This window comes from Pan troglodytes, chromosome 14 (genome assembly GCF_028858775.2).
Source record: "Pan troglodytes isolate AG18354 chromosome 14, NHGRI_mPanTro3-v2.0_pri, whole genome shotgun sequence".
Taxonomy (NCBI): domain Eukaryota; kingdom Metazoa; phylum Chordata; class Mammalia; order Primates; family Hominidae; genus Pan; species Pan troglodytes.
The window spans coordinates 119628529-119645931 of NC_072412.2; the positions used below are offsets into that span (position 1 = coordinate 119628529).

The following is a 17403-nucleotide window of genomic DNA, read 5'->3' on the forward strand; positions in this document are numbered from 1 at the left end:
TGAGTGAATGAAGGCAGCTCCTACCAAATTTATGAGATTATTTAATCTCATTTAGAGAGTTAAAGGGCCTTAATGTGTCTAGTTGTTATCCTGGAAGAAAATGGTACAGATGCTGCTTCCCATAGAAACGGAACATCTGTTTTCCTGGGTCTGCTCCCAGTAGGTGGCTGTCTGACCACAGCCTGCGGGGGATGTGCTCCCTCCCCGGGGCTCAGCCTCCAGCTGGGTCAGAAGCAGCTGAAGCCGAAAGAGACAGGGTCCTGGTGAAAGAGGTCTGCGGCTGCTAAGGAAGGGGAGGAGACGGAGTGAAAGGTCACAGAGCCCAAAGAGCAGGGCCCCGCGCGTCCCACACAGCAGCGGTCAGCAAGGTCCGGGCCTTCCCTGGAGCCCCACAGGTGGTGACGCAGACCATGGTTTTCAGACTGTCTGTGGTCACTAAATTGCTCCCGTAGGCTGAGACCCACGTCTTTACAGAGTGAAACAGGAGTGCACATGGTAGAAACAGCGTGAGAACACTGCAAGTGTGATGAGCACCCGTGTGTGGCCGGGCAGTGGGCGAGCTCTACCCCACTGTGTGTATGACAGCTCTGTGTGTGGCAGCCGAGCCAGCAGCCGAGGCGGGGGGAGCTGCCACCTGGAACTCAGTCCATGCTGCATGCCTCCTGCACCTCCAACAGGGCCCACCCTGCCCCTGGGAGCCTGGCAGCTCCCTGCCTTCCCTCGCTCTGGCAAAACCATCTTCTCCGCCTGTCTATAAGTGAGGCTTCCATCTGAGACAGAGAAGAGATTCCACCTCTAAAGCCCTCCTCACAGTGGCCCTGAAAGCCTGGCCCTGGCTTTGGACACCAAGTTCCCACCTCTGCCTGTGGGGCCCTTTCGAGCCTCAGCAGTGCCAGTGGGTCCTGCTCAGTCAGGACCCACTGACCGGTAGGTCCACTCTCCTACGGTCCCCTGAGAGCTGCATGCATCGAGCCCCACTCAGCCATCATGGCTCAGGGGAGCCCGCCCGACCCCTCAGGCGTGACTGGCCATGCTCTTGCCACAGATGCCTCATCCATCCTCACATCTCCAGGGCCTGTGCACCGGAATGTTTGTGGATGGGAAGAACATCTGCCTAAAGGCCCTGCACACAGCCGTCCCCAAACCGCACTGGCCACATGGCAGGTCCTCACTCCACGAGATGCAGCTGTCCCAAAATTGCACCAGCCACATGGCAGGTCCTCACTCCACGAGATGCAGCCATCCCAAACGGGGTCCCATTCCACCAGGTGCACCCTTGCACCCTCCTTTTCATGGATTTTGGTGCTTCATGTTCTGAGAGGATCTCTGTGTCTGAATCCTTTCCCCTTTGTTTCAAAACCCTGCCTATTTCCACTGGAACAAGCCTTCCGCCTCTCAGGGATGCTTGCGTAGAGCAGCCAAAAAAACAAAAACCCCCAAGGTCCTGGTAATTTGGAAAGCATTAATCTGTCATCTTTTAACTCAAATCTGGGCCAGTTCGGGAGACAACGAATGACCTTTCTCTCTTGGGAGAGGAGGGAAGGTCCTGGGGCCATGGGTCCAATCCCCAGGGCTGGCTGGCTGGGCTCGCTCCTCTCCGGAAGGAACCCAGGGCCGGCCGGCGGGGCTCGCTCCTCTCCGGAAGGAACCCAGGGCCGGCTGGCAGGGCTCGCTTCTCTCCGGAAAGAACTTTCAGAAGGAAGAGATTGAGATCATTCTGATCCCAGAGCCGGCCAGCTGGGCTTGCTCTTCTCTGGAAGGAACTTCCAGAGGGAAGAGACTGAGATCGTTCTGGATCCAGACTTTCTGCCAACGTGTCTCGGGTGCAGAGTTTCCACTTAACGTTGACCCACGAAGATACCAACCTCAAAATAAAACACTTCATCGAACTGGGGGTTGTTGGTCTTCCTCTTCACTTTCGTCTTCTTTGCTTCTGATCTGTTATCAAGTGAGAAAGGATTGGGATTAAAACAACACTGCTGATTCCAAGTCTCTCAGTGGTAAAACCGAGCTCTCAAATGCACAAGTCACTTATTGTCTTTATTTATTTTATAAATATTTCTGCTGGTCTCCAACTCCAGATGGTATGCAAATCAGGAACCTTTACTGAGCCAAAAATACCCAGCGTGAAGAGCATGAAGGCTTCATTTTCTACAAAGCAATTTTGGAGCAATAAAGAAAACAAAAGGAAGTAAAAATTCATATTCTACCTCAAAGCGCAACCTCCTGCCTCCTCCCAAATGAGGCAGTGGTCTCGTGATTTCAGAGCTGGACCCTAGCCCCCCAGGACCAGAACAGAAACCTGAGGCGTGAGGCAACTTGCCTGAAGGGTCCTGCCAGCGTCACGGTGGCGTAGGGGTCACATTGCCCATTCACGATGGGGAGGCCCTGGCACTCGACGATGCTGAGGAGAGAAGCAGAGGCGGCGTCAGGAGGGAGCGCAGACACCTGGGCGAATGGCGAGACAGCTCTGGGTCAGGCAGGAGGCCTGAGTTCAAGCTGTGAGATGAGGTTTCCTCACCGGAAGGCAGGGAGGGCCACACCAGCCATTCTGCCTCGGTGTGACGCTGAATGACGCTGGCCATTCACAAAAGCCCAAAACAACACCTCTAAGGTGAGCATGTGCTTTAGCAAGGACGCCGGCAGTGTGTGACAGCACATCTAAAGCAGCGTCATCGGGGGGGCGGGGGGCAGGACCCCTAAAACAGTGTCGTCCTGGGGGACAGGACCCCTAAAACGGTGTCATCCTGGGGGGTCAAGACCCCTAAAACAGCATCATCTGGGAGCCAGGACCCCTAAAACAGCATCATCCTGGGGGCCAGGACCCCTAAAACAGCATCATCTGGGAGCCAGGACCCCTAAAACAGCATCATCTGGGGGCCAGGACCCCTAAAACAGCATCATCTGGGAGCCAGGACCCCTAAAACAGCATCATCTGGGAGCCAGGACCCCTAAAACAGCGTCATCCTGGGGGCCAGGACCCCTAAAACAGCATCATCTGGGGGCCAGGACCCCTAAAACAGCATCATCCTGGGGGCCAGGACCCCTAAAACAGCATCATCTGGGAGCCAGGACCCCTAAAACAGTGTCATCTGGGAGCCAGGACCTCTAAAACAGCATTATCCTGGAGCCAGGACCCCTAAAACAGTGTCATCTGGGAGCCAGGATCTCTAAAACAGCATCATCCTGGGGGCCAGGACCTCTAAAACGGCGTCATCCTGGGGCCAGGACCCCTAAAACAGCATCATCCTGGGGGCCAGGACCTCTAAAACGGCGTCATCCTGGGGCCAGGACCCCTAAAACAGTGTCATCCTGGGGGCCAGGACCCCTAAAACAGCATCATCCTGGGGGCCAGGACCTCTAAAACGGCATCATCCTGGGGCCAGGACCTTTAAAACGGCGTCATCCTGGGGCCAGGACCTCTAAAACGGCGTCATCCTGGGGCCAGGACCCCTAAAACAGCATCATCCTGGGGGCCAGGACCTCTAAAACGGCATCATCCTGGGGCCAGGACCTTTAAAACGGCGTCATCCTGGGGCCAGGACCCCTAAAACAGAGTCATCCTGGGGGCCAGGACCTCTAAAACAGCATCATCCTGCGGCCAGGACCTCTAAAACAGTGTCATCCTGGGGACCAGGACCTCTAAAACGGCATCATCCTGGGGCCAGGACCCCTAAAACAGTGCCATCCTGGGGGCCAGGACCCCTAAAACAGCATCATCCTGGGGGCCAGGACCTCTAAAACAGCATCATCCTGGGGCCAGGACCTCTAAAACGGTGTCATCCTGGGGGCCCAGAACCTCTAAAACAGTGTCATCCTGGGGGCCAGGACCTCTAAAACGGCGTCATCCTGGGGCCAGGACCCCTAAAACAGTGTCATCCTGGGGGCCAGGACCCCTAAAACAGCATCATCCTGGGGGCCAGGACCTCTAAAACGGCATCATCCTGGGGCCAGGACCTTTAAAACGGCGTCATCCTGGGGCCAGGACCTCTAAAACGGCGTCATCCTGGGGCCAGGACCCCTAAAACAGCGTCATCCTGGGGGCCAGGACCCCTAAAACAGCATCATCCTGGGGGCCAGGACCCCTAAAACAGCATCATCTGGGAGCCAGGACCCCTAAAACAGTGTCATCTGGGAGCCAGGACCTCTAAAACAGCATTATCCTGGAGCCAGAACCCCTAAAACAGTGTCATCTGGGAGCCAGGATCTCTAAAACAGCATCATCCTGGGGGCCAGGACCTCTAAAACGGCATCATCCTGGGGCCAGGACCCCTAAAACAGCATCATCCTGGGGGCCAGGACCTCTAAAACGGCGTCATCCTGGGGCCAGGACCCCTAAAACGGCGTCATCCTGGGGGCCAGGACCCCTAAAACAGCATCATCCTGGGGGCCAGGACCTCTAAAACGGCATCATCCTGGGGCCAGGACCTTTAAAACGGCGTCATCCTGGGGCCAGGACCTCTAAAACGGCGTCATCCTGGGGCCAGGACCCCTAAAACGGCATCATCCTGGGGGCCAGGACCTCTAAAACGGCATCATCCTGGGGCCAGGACCTTTAAAACGGCGTCATCCTGGGGCCAGGACCCCTAAAACAGAGTCATCCTGGGGGCCAGGACCCCTAAAACGGCATCATCCTGGGGGCCAGGACCTCTAAAACGGCGTCATCCTGGGGCCAGGACCCCTAAAACGGCGTCATCCTGGGGGCCAGGACCTCTAAAACGGCGTCATCCTGGGGGCCAGGACCTCTAAAACGGCGTCATCCTGGGGGCCAGGACCTCTAAAACGGCGTCATCCTGGGGGCCAGGACCTCTAAAACGGCGTCATCCTGGGGGCCAGGACCTCTAAAACGGCGTCATCCTGGGGGCCAGGACCTCTAAAACGGCGTCATCCTGGGGGCCAGGACCTCTAAAACGGTGTCATCCTGGGGCCAGGACCTCTAAAACGGCGTCATCCTGGGGGCCAGGACCTCTAAAACGGCGTCATCCTGGGGCCAGGACCTCTAAAATGGCGTCATCCAGGGGCCAGGACCTCTAAAACGGCGTCATCCTGGGGGCCTCTAAAACGGCGTCATCCTGGGGGCCAGGACCTCTAAAACGGCGTCATCCTGGGGGCCAGGACCTCTAAAATGGCGTCATCCTGGGGGCCAGGACCTCTAAAACGGTGTCATCCTGGGGCCAGGACCTCTAAAACAGTGTCATCCTGGGGGCCACGACCTCTAAAACAGAGTCATCCTGGGGGCCAGGACCCCTAATATAGCATCATCCTGGGGGCCAGGACCTCTAAAACGGCGTCATCCTGGGGCCAGGACCCCTAAAACAGTGTCATCCTGGGGGCCAGGATCTCTAAAACAGTGTCATCCTGGGGCCAGGACCTCTAAAACATCATCATCCTGGGGGCCAGGACCTCTAAAACGGCGTCATCCTGGGGGCCAGGACCTCTAAAACAGCGTCATCCTGGGGCCAGGACCTCTAAAACAGCGTCATCCTGGGGGCCGGGACCTCTAAAACAGCGTCATCCTGGGGCCCGGGACCTCTAAAACGGTGTCATCCTGGGGGCCGGGACCTCTAAAACAGAGTCATCCTGGGGGCCAGGACCCCTAATATAGCATCATCCTGGGGGCCAGGACCTCTAAAACGGCGTCATCCTGGGGCCAGGACCCCTAAAACAGTGTCATCCTGGGGGCCAGGATCTCTAAAACAGTGTCATCCTGGGGCCAGGACCTCTAAAACGTCATCATCCTGGGGGCCAGGACCTCTAAAACGGCGTCATCCTGGGGGCCAGGACCTCTAAAACAGCGTCATCCTGGGGCCAGGACCTCTAAAACAGCGTCATCCTGGGGGCCGGGACCTCTAAAACAGCGTCATCCTGGGGCCCGGGACCTCTAAAACGGTGTCATCCTGGGGGCCAGGACCTCTAAAACGGCGTCATCCTGGGGGCCTCTAAAACGGCGTCATCCTGGGGCCAGGACCTCTAAAACGGCGTCATCCTGGGGGCCTCTAAAACGGCGTCATCCTGGGGGCCAGGACCTCTAAAACGGTGTCATCCTGGGGGCCAGGACCTCTAAAACGGCGTCATCCTGGGGCCAGGACCTCTAAAACGGCGTCATCCAGGGGCCAGGACCTCTAAAACGGCGTCATCCTGGGGGCCTCTAAAACGGCGTCATCCTGGGGGCCAGGACCTCTAAAACAGTGTCATCCTGGGGCCAGGACCTCTAAAACAGTGTCATCCTGGGGGCCACGACCTCTAAAACAGAGTCATCCTGGGGGCCAGGACCCCTAAAATAGCATCATCCTGGGGGCCAGGACCTCTAAAACGGCATCATCCTGGGGCCAGGACCCCTAAAACAGTGTCATCCTGGGGGCCAGGATCTCTAAAACAGTGTCATCCTGGGGCCAGGACCTCTAAAACGGCATCATCCTGGGGGCCAGGACCTCTAAAACGGCATCATCCTGGGGGCCAGGACCTCTAAAACGGCGTCATCCTGGGGGCCAGGACCTCTAAAACGGCATCATCCTGGAGGCCAGGACCTCTAAAACAGCGTCATCCTGGGGCCAGGACCTCTAAAACAGTGTCATCCTGGGGGCCGGGACCTCTAAAACGGTGTCATCCTGGGGGCCGGGATCTCTAAAACAGTGTCATCCTGGGGGCCAGGATCTCTAAAACAGTGTCATCCTGGGGCCAGGACCTCTAAAACAGCGTCATCCTGGGGGCCAGGACCTCTAAAACGGCATCATCCTGGGGGCCAGGACCTCTAAAACGGTGTCATCCTGGGGGCCAGGACCTCTAAAACGGCGTCATCCTGGGGGGCCAGGACCCCTAAAACGGCGTCATCCTGGGGCCAGGACCCCTAAAACGGCGTCATCCTGGGGCCAGGACCCCTAAAACGGCATCATCCTGGGGGCCAGGACCCCTAAAACGGCATCATCCTGGGGGCCAGGACCTCTAAAACGGCGTCATCCTGGGGGGCCAGGACCCCTAAAACGGCGTCATCCTGGGGCCAGGACCTCTAAAACGGCGTCATCCTGGGGCCAGGACCTCTAAAACGGCATCATCCTGGGGCCAGGACCTCTAAAACAGTGTCATCCTGGGGCCAGGACCTCTAAAACCACGTCATCCTGGGGCCAGGACCTCTAAAACCGCGTCATCCTGGGGCCAGGACCTCTAAAACAGCGTCATCCTGGGGCCAGGACCTCTAAAACGGCGTCATCCTGGGGGCCAGGACCTCTAAAACGGCGTCATCCTGGGGCCAGGACCTCTAAAACGGCGTCATCCTGGGGGCCAGGACCTCTAAAACAGTGTCATCCTGGGGGCCAGGACCTCTAAAACGGCATCATCCTGGGGCCAGGACCTCTAAAACAGAGTCATCCTGGGGGCCAGGACCTCTAAAACGGCATCATCCTGGGGCCAGGACCTCTAAAACAGTGTCATCCTCGGGCCAGGACCTCTAAAATGGAGTCATCCTGGTGGCCAGGACCTCTAAAACAGTGTCATCCTCGGGCCAGGACCTCTAAAACGGAGTCATCCTGGGGGCCAGGACCTCTGAAACAGTGTCATCCTGGGGCCAGGACCTCTAAGACGGCATCATCCTGGGGGGGCCAGAACCTCTAAACAGTGTCATCCTGGGCAGCCACCGGCTCTGGAAATTCTTGTGCGTTGGTGTGAAAACCCCTGTGTGCTCCTCGGGAGCCAGACATGCCACTCGCTGCGTGCTCGGTCTCTGGTGAGGACGTGTCTTACCGTGTGGCGAGCTTGTGGCAGACGACCCCAGTGTCTGTGATGACCTCGCTCAGCCGCAGCTCCAGGTGCACTTTGCCCTGCAAGGCACAAGGATGGGGTGTCAGAGGCTGTGGCGCTGCTCCCACAGGCCACTAGGGCCGCGCGCCCAGGGAAAGCCCAGAGGGCAAAGGGAGCAGGCAGCCCCGCCCTGCCCTGGCCAATGGGCACGTCCAGCCCCTCCACTCCACCCCCGAGACGCAGGGTCCCAGCCGTGGCCTTCCTCCAGGAGAGCTGCTTGCCTGACTGCTCAGCCCCATGTGGCTGCCCAGGCTCCTGGCTCTGCTGAGAGCAGGTCGCTGCCTCAGAAGTGAGGGGTCCAACCGTGTAGGAGACGGTCATTCAGTGAAGCAGACCCCCAAAGGCGCTGATGCTGCAGGCTGCTCGTGTGTCCGTCGGGACAAAGCAGAGGGAAGCAGAGCTGTCTCCCGAGCAGGGGCCACTGCCTTTACCTCCCCTCAGGCGAGGCCGGATGGAGGCCCCCAGGACCCTCGGAGAGCTCACACAGAGGACAAGGCTCACACAGAGAGCAAGACTCACACAGAGGGCAAGGCTCACACAGAGAGCAAGACTCACACAGAGGGCAAGGCTCACACAGAGCAAGACTCACACAGGAGGCAAGGCTCACACAGAGGGCAAGACTCACACAGAGGGCAAGGCTCACACAGAGAGCAAGACTCACACAGGAGGCAAGGCTCACACAGAGGGCAAGACTCACACAGAGAGCAAGACTCACACAGGAGACAAGGCTCACACAGAGGGCAAGACTCACACAGAGGGCAAGGCTCACACAGGAGGCAAGGCTCACACAGAGGGCAAGACTCACACAGGGAGCAAGGCTCACACAGAGGGCAAGGCTCACACAGAGGGCAAGGCTCACACAGAGGGCAAGACTCACACAGGAGGCAAGGCTCACACAGAGGGCAAGGCTCACACAGAGGGCAAGACTCACACAGAGGGCAAGACTCACACAGAGGGCAAGGCTCACACAGGAGGCAAGGCTCACACAGAGGGCAAGACTCACACAGAGGGCAAGACTCACACAGAGGGCAAGGCTCACACAGGAGGCAAGGCTCACACAGAGGGCAAGACTCACACAGAGGGCAAGGCTCACACAGGAGGCAAGGCTCACACAGAGGGCAAGACTCACACAGGGAGCAAGGCTCACACAGAGGGCAAGACTGACACAGAGGGCAAGGCTCACACAGAGGGCAAGACTCACACAGGAGGCAAGGCTCACACAGAGGGCAAGGCTCACACAGAGGGCAAGACTCACACAGAGGGCAAGGCTCACAGAGGGCAAGGCTCAAACAGAGGGCAAGACTCACACAGGAGGCAAGACTCACACAGAGGGCAAGGCTCACACAGAGGGCAAGACTCACACAGAGGCCAGGCTCACACAGAGGGCAAGACTCACACAGGAGGCAAGGCTCACACAGAGGGCAAGACTCACACGGGGAGCAAGGCTCACACAGAGGGCAAGGCTCACACAGAGGGCAAGGCTCACACAGGGAGCAAGGCTCACACAGAGGGCAAGAGGCACACAGAGGGCAAGACGCACACAGAAGGCAAGACGCACACAGAGGGCAAGACTCACACAGAAGGCAAGACTCACACAGAGGGCAAGACTCACACAGAGGGCAAGACTCACACAGAGGGCAAGACTCACACAGGGAGCAAGGCTCACACAGACGGCAAGACTCACACAGAGGGCAAGACGCACACAGAGGGCAAGACTCACACAGAGGGCAAGACTCACACAGAGGGCAAGGCTCACACAGAGGGCAAGGCTCACACAGGGAGCAAGGCTCACACAGAGGGCAAGACTCACACAGAGGGCAAGGCTCACACAGAGGACAAGGCTCACACAGCAAGACTCACACAGAGGGCAAGGCTCACACAGGGAGCAAGACTCACACAGAGGGCAAGGCTCACACAGAGGGCAAGACTCACACAGAGGGCAAGACTCACACAGAGGGCAAGACTCACACAGGAGGCAAGGCTCACACAGAGGGCAAGGCTCACACAGAGGGCAAGACTCACACAGGAGGCAAGGCTCACACAGAGGGCAAGGCTCACACAGAGGGCAAGACTCACACAGAGGGCAAGGCTCACAGAGGGCAAGGCTCACACAGAGGGCAAGACTCACACAGGAGGCAAGACTCACACAGAGGGCAAGGCTCACACAGAGGGCAAGACTCACACAGGAGGCCAGGCTCACACAGAGGGCAAGACTCACACGGGGAGCAAGGCTCACACAGAGGGCAAGGCTCACACAGAGGGCAAGGCTCACACAGAGGGCAAGGCTCACACAGGGAGCAAGACTCACACGGAGGGCAAGACGCACACAGAGGGCAAGTCTCACACAGAAGGCAAGACTCACACAGAGGGCAAGACTCACACAGAGGACAAGGCTCACACAGCAAGACTCACACAGAGGGCAAGGCTCACACAGGGAGCAAGACTCACACAGAGGGCAAGGCTCACACAGAGGGCAAGGCTCACACAGAGGGCAAGGCTCACACAGAGGGCAAGGCTCACACAGAGGACAAGGCTCACACAGAGGGCAAGGCTCACACAGGGGGCAAGACTCACACAGGGGGCAAGACTCACACAGGGGGCAAGACTCACACAGGGGACAAGACTCACACAGAGGACAAGACTCACACAGAGGGCAAGACTCACACAGAGGGCAAGGCTCACAGAGGGCAAGGCTCACACAGAGGGCAAGACTCACACAGGAGGCAAGGCTCACACAGAGGGCAAGACTCACACGGGGAGCAAGGCTCACACAGAGGGCAAGGCTCACACAGAGGGCAAGGCTCACACAGAGGGCAAGGCTCACACAGGGAGCAAGACTCACACGGAGGGCAAGACGCACACAGAGGGCAAGTCTCACACAGAAGGCAAGACTCACACAGAGGGCAAGACTCACACAGAGGACAAGGCTCACACAGCAAGACTCACACAGAGGGCAAGGCTCACACAGGGAGCAAGACTCACACAGAGGGCAAGGCTCACACAGAGGGCAAGGCTCACACAGAGGGCAAGACTCACACAGAGGGCAAGGCTCACACAGAGGACAAGGCTCACACAGAGGGCAAGGCTCACACAGGGGGCAAGACTCACACAGGGGGCAAGACTCACACAGGGGGCAAGACTCACACAGGGGACAAGACTCACACAGAGGACAAGACTCACACAGAGGGCAAGACTCACACAGAGGGCAAGGCTCACAGAGGGCAAGGCTCACACAGAGGGCAAGACTCACACAGGGGGCAAGACTCACACAGAGGGCAAGGCTCACACAGAGGGCAAGACTCACACAGGACGCCAGGCTCACACAGAGGGCAAGACTCACACAGGAGGCAAGGCTCACACAGAGGGCAAGACTCACACGGGGAGCAAGGCTCACACAGAGGGCAAGGCTCACACAGAGGGCAAGGCTCACACAGGGAGCAAGGCTCACACAGAGGGCAAGACGCACACAGAGGGCAAGACGCACACAGAAGGCAAGACGCACACAGAGGGCAAGACTCACACAGAAGGCAAGACTCACACAGAGGGCAAGACTCACACAGAGGGCAAGACTCACACAGAGGGCAAGACTCACACAGGGAGCAAGGCTCACACAGACGGCAAGACTCACACAGAGGGCAAGACGCACACAGAGGGCAAGACTCACACAGAGGGCAAGGCTCACACAGAGGGCAAGGCTCACACAGAGGGCAAGACTCACACAGAGGGCAAGACTCACACAGGGAGCAAGGCTCACACAGAGGGCAAGACTCACACAGAGGGCAAGGCTCACACAGAGGACAAGGCTCACACAGCAAGACTCACACAGAGGGCAAGGCTCACACAGGGAGCAAGGCTCACACAGAGGGCAAGACTCACACAGAGGGCAAGACTCACACAGAGAGCAAGACTCACACAGGAGGCAAGGCTCACACAGAGGGCAAGACTCACACAGAGGGCAAGGCTCACACAGGAGGCAAGGCTCACACAGAGGGCAAGACTCACACAGGGGGCAAGGCTCACACAGAGGGCAAGACTCACACAGAGGGCAAGGCTCACACAGAGGGCAAGACTCACACAGGAGGCAAGGCTCACACAGAGGGCAAGGCTCACACAGAGGGCAAGACTCACACAGAGGGCAAGGCTCACAGAGGGCAAGGCTCACACAGAGGGCAAGACTCACACAGGAGGCAAGACTCACACAGAGGGCAAGGCTCACACAGAGGGCAAGACTCACACAGGAGGCCAGGCTCACACAGAGGGCAAGACTCACACAGGAGGCAAGGCTCACACAGAGGGCAAGGCTCACACAGGGAGCAAGACTCACACAGAGGGCAAGACGCACACAGAGGGCAAGACTCACACAGAAGGCAAGACTCACACAGAGGGCAAGACTCACACAGAAGGCAAGACTCACACAGAAGGCAAGACTCACACAGAAGGCAAGACTCACACAGAGGGCAAGACTCACACAGGGGGCAAGACTCACACAGACGGCAAGGCTCACACAGAGGGCAAGACGCACACAGAGGGCAAGACTCACACAGAAGGCAAGACTCACACAGAGGGCAAGACTCACACAGAAGGCAAGACTCACACAGAGGGCAAGACTCACACAGAGGGCAAGACTCACACAGAGGGCAAGACTCACACAGGGAGCAAGGCTCACACAGAGGGCAAGATTCACACAGAGGGCAAGGCTCACACAGAGGACAAGGCTCACACAGGAAGACTCACACAGAGGGCAAGGCTCACACAGGGAGCAAGACTCACACAGAGGGCAAGGCTCACACAGAGGGCAAGGCTCACACAGAGGGCAAGACTCACACAGAGGGCAAGGCTCACACAGAGGACAAGGCTCACACAGAGGGCAAGTCTCACACAGGGGGCAAGACTCACACAGGGGGCAAGACTCACACAGGGGACAAGACTCACACAGAGGACAAGACTCACACAGAGGGCAAGACTCACACAGAGGGCAAGACTCACACAGGGAGCAAGGCTCACACAGAGGGCAAGACTCACACAGAGAGCAAGACTCACACAGAAGGCAAGACTCACACAGAGGGCAAGACTCACACAGGGAGCAAGGCTCACACAGAAGGCAAGACTCACACAGAGGGCAAGACTCACACAGGGAGCAAGACTCACACAGGGAGCAAGGCTCACACAGAGGGCAAGACTCACACAGGAGGCAAGGCTCACACAGCGGGCAAGGCTCACACAGAGGGCAAGGCTCACACAGAGGACAAGGCTCACACAGAGGGCAAGGCTCACACAGGGGGCAAGACTCACACAGGGGGCAAGACTCACACAGGGGACAAGACTCACACAGAGGGCAAGACTCACACAGAAGGCAAGACTCACACAGAGGGCAAGACTCACACAGGGAGCAAGGCTCACACAGAGGGCAAGACTCACACAGAGGGCAAGACTCACACAGAAGGCAAGACTCACACAGAGGGCAAGACTCACACAGGGAGCAAGGCTCACACAGAAGGCAAGACTCACACAGAGGGCAAGACTCACACAGGGAGCAAGACTCACACAGGGAGCAAGGCTCACACAGAGGGCAAGGCTCACACAGAGGGCAAGACTCACACAGAGGGCAAGGCTCACACAGAGGACAAGGCTCACACAGAGGGCAAGGCTCAGACAGGGGGCAAGACTCACACGGGGCAAGACTCACACAGAGGACAAGACTCACACAGAGAGCAAGACTCACACAGACAGCAAGACGCACACAGACAGCAAGGCTCACGGGGGCTTCTAGCAGAGCAGACAGCAAGGCTGCTCTGCAGGTCCACCTGTCTCTCTAGATCAGTCTGTCTGTGTGTGCTGCTGTGTCCGTCCACCTGTCTGTCTGTGTGCACGGCTGTGGGTGTGTGTCCACCTGTCTGTGTGTATGACTGCGTGTCTGCCTGTGTGCGTGCGGTTTGTGTGTGCAGCTGTGTAAGTGAGCATGCTGCTGTGTGTGCATGTCCACCTGTGTGTGTGTCCGCCTGTGTCTGTGCATCTGGCTGTGTGTGTGTGTGCAGCTGTGTGTCCTCCTGTGTGTGCGGCTGTGTGTCTACCTGTGTGCGTGCAACTGTGTGTGTCTATGTGTGTCTGCCTATGCATGCATGCGACTATGTGTGTCCATCTGTGCTGCTGTGTGCGTGTCTGCCTGTGTAGCTGTGTGTCCGCCTGTGTGTGCGGCTGTGTGTCTGCCTGTGTGTGTGCAACTGTGTGTCCATGTGTGTGTGGCTGTGTCCATCTGTGTGCATGCGACTGTGTGTCTACCTGTGTGTGCATGTGATTGTGTGTATCTGCTTGTGTGTACGTGTCCACCTGTGTGCATGTTCGCCTGTGTGTGCATGCAGCTGTGTGTGTCTGCCTGTCTGTGCAGGTGGCTATGTGTCTGTGTGGGCGTGCGATTGTGTGTGCGTGTCCGTCTGTGTGCACACGGCTGTGTGTCTGCCTGTGTTTGCATGAAACTGTGTGTGTCTGCCTGTCGGTGTCCGCCTGTCTGTATGTGCATCTGCCTGTGTGTTTGGCTGTGTGTGTCCTTCTGTGTGTGCGTGCGACTGTGTGCATGTCTGTCTGTGTGCAAGCAGCTGTGTGTGCATCTGCCTGTATGTGCATGCAACTGTGTGTGTGTCTACCTGTCTGTGTGTGTGGCTGTGTGCATGTCCTTCTGTGTGTGTGTGCGACTGTGTCTGCCTGTCTGTGCGTGTGGCTGTGTGTGTCCACCTGTGTATGTGTTTGTCTGCCTGTCTGTACATGCGACTGTGTGTGCATGTCTGCCTGTGTGTGCACCGCCTGTGTGTATGTGTGACTGTGTCCACCTGTGTGTGTGTGCGGCTATGTGTGCCTACCTGTGTGTGCCGCTGTCCCTGTATTTGCTCCAGCCTGAATGGCACTGAATGGATGGGATAAACACAGACTCATCCATGCTTCAGGGGCTCTGCCTGGCCCGGCCCTTAGCTCTAGCTCCTGAGGCTCCGGGAAGGCCAAGGCCTGTTCCCCAGAGCTTGTCCCTGCCTGTGGGAGGGCGGGACAGACGGGCAGAATGCCTGGCGCTAAGACATGGACGGCAGAACCGACGGCAGCCCTGCAGCATGTGGCCTGGTGCAGAACCTCGGATGGAGCAGGGACCCCGCTTAGGCCCCACCCACCTAAACGATTAAAAAAACCTTCGAGTTCCTTCAAAAATATATCAGACACCTAGCCAGCCTTGAGTGGTAAATCACCTAACAAGCAAAATAAATAATAAAATAATAGCCAAAAAATTAGTCAGGAGATATTTATTCCCTATACAAGTTAAAAATAGCATCTTAACATATGTCCCTAAATTGTTTTTCAAAAACCGAGACCCTCACCAAACAGATCTACCAACACAGACCACAAATGCAGGGGGGATCACAGGCCCGAACCCTGAACCCGGCTCTATTCTGAATTTCTTCCTCAGGGGCCAGGAGGGGTCATGCCTGTGGGCCAGAGCCAACATTCTTTTCTGCTGATCTCAATTGTTTGGACAAAGCTTCTCCTCCTTAACCAATCACAAATCAAAAACGCTCTATATCCGAGCCGTGGGCCACACGTCGTGATGTCTGCCTTCTCAGGTCAAACCGACATACGGCCTCCATGTACTGATTTATGACTTTGCCACAACCTCGGCCTCCCCACCTTCTGAAACTCTTGCCTGTGAACCCTCGGGGTGCCTGGGTCATGGGCGCAGCCTGCCCTGCCAGGGTGCACACCCCGAAGCCCCTGGTCAGGGAGTGAACATAAAGCCCTTCAGCCCTCACTTGACACCGTGTCGGTGCAGCCCCACGGCACCCCCGCACTTGACACCACGCCCCACGGCACCCCCACACTGACACCACGCCCCACGGCACCCCCACACTTGACACCACGCCCCACGGCACCCCCACACTGACACCACGCCCCACGGCACCCCCACACTGACACCACGCCCCACGGCACCCCCGCACTTGACACCACGCCCCACGGCACCCCCGCACTTGACACCACGCCCCACGGCACCCCCGCACTTGACACCACGCCCCACGGCACCCCCGCACTTGACACCACGCCCCACGGCACCCCGCACTTGACACCACGCCCCACGGCACCCCCGCACTTGACACCACGCCCCACGGCACCCCCGCACTTGACACCACGCCCCAAGGCACCCCCGCACTTGAAACCACGCCCCACGGCACCCCCGCACTTGACACCACGCCCCAAGGCACCCCCGCACTGACACCACGCCCCACGGCACCCCCGCACTTGACACCACGCCCCAAGGCACCCCCGCACTGACACCACGCCCCACGGCACCCCCGCACTGACACCACGCCCCACGGCACCCCCGCACTGACACCACGCCCCACGGCACCCCCGCACTGACACCACGCCCCACGGCACCCCCACACTTGACACCACGCCCCACGGCACCCCCACACTTGACACCACGTCCCACGGCACCCCCACACTTGACACCACGTCCCACGGCACCCCCACACTTCACACCACGTTCCACGGCACCCCCACACTTCACACCACGTTCCACGGCACCCCCACACTTGGCACCACGCCCCACGGCACCCCCACACTTGACCCAGCGCTCACAGGGGGAATGGAACTGGGTCTGTGCTGCCCAGGCAGGTGTGGGAGGTGGGACGTCCGCTGCTGTCCTGAGACTCTGGGGTCTGGAGGTTGGGTGTGGCCTTCCCGCCCTGTGGCTGCAGCCCCAGAGCAGGTCCTGAGGGGCCACAAGGATGTTGGGCCGGGAAGGTGGGCACGAACCCCACGCCAGCACTGTGGGCGGGGAAAGCAGGTGCCTAAAATGACAACAAAGACCCCGCCAAGACCACAGCTCCTCTTCCCACACCCATCAGAGCTCAGGGCTGAGCGGAGTATCGCCTGTGGTCCTCACCGCCGGGCAGTGGGCCTGCTATCCATGGCTATCCACGGACTAAAGGAATGGCCTGACCACCAAAGACAGGAGAAAGTGCCTGACCCAAGAATAACCAAGAATCCCCACTGCTTCATCCCCGTTCTCAAATGCCGGGCGCAAACTCTCTCAGGACAGAAGCGTTCAGATTTGCAAGGCTGTGCAGACGGAGGTAGCTCTATTCACATTCGGGAGCTTCAGGAAGAGTCACGACTGCATGCGGGGGGTCCTGGTCCCCAGCAGCAGGCTGTGCGGCCTCCGTGTGCTCTCCCGGCTCCTGGCCGGGTCCAGGGGCACCTGGCTGGGCACCATCAGGTCCTGAGGCTGCTCCTGTTCCTGCAGCATGAATCCCTCCCGACCGGCTGACTTGTGTGCTTCCGTCTTCTGCTGATTCAGGAGTGGGAACAAACAAAACCCACCCCTGGAAGGCCCTTTCTCCTGCCAGAAAAGCCAATGAGTAAATCTGCACGTGCTGGCGCAGGCTGGAGAATCCCAGACGTTTAGAGGTTAAACAACACAGTTCTAAATAACACACAGATGAGAGAATGCAAGACAAATTTTAAAATGTTCTGGAATAAACAGAAATGAAAGTGTTACTCATCAAAATCAGTGGGATGCAGCGGGAGCCGTGCTCGGGGTGGAGGGGAATCTGGAGTGCCGGCCACACAGAC

At 58.2% G+C, this 17403-nt stretch overlaps 1 protein-coding gene across 6 annotated transcripts in view; it reads right to left on the reverse strand.

Annotated features, from left to right (window-relative positions):
- Positions 1-17403, reverse strand: part of RASA3 (RAS p21 protein activator 3) — a 162455-nt gene that overhangs the window by 42767 nt on the left and 102285 nt on the right. For all 6 annotated transcript variants that reach the window (XM_024348421.3, XM_063792389.1, XM_063792388.1 and 3 more), the window contains 3 exons: positions 7738-7814; positions 2324-2404; positions 1866-1938 (listed from right to left, as the gene is read on the reverse strand). In XM_024348421.3, coding sequence (XP_024204189.1) covers positions 1866-1938; positions 2324-2404; positions 7738-7814 — 231 coding nt within the window. The remainder of the gene's footprint in view (positions 1-1865; positions 1939-2323; positions 2405-7737; positions 7815-17403) is intronic.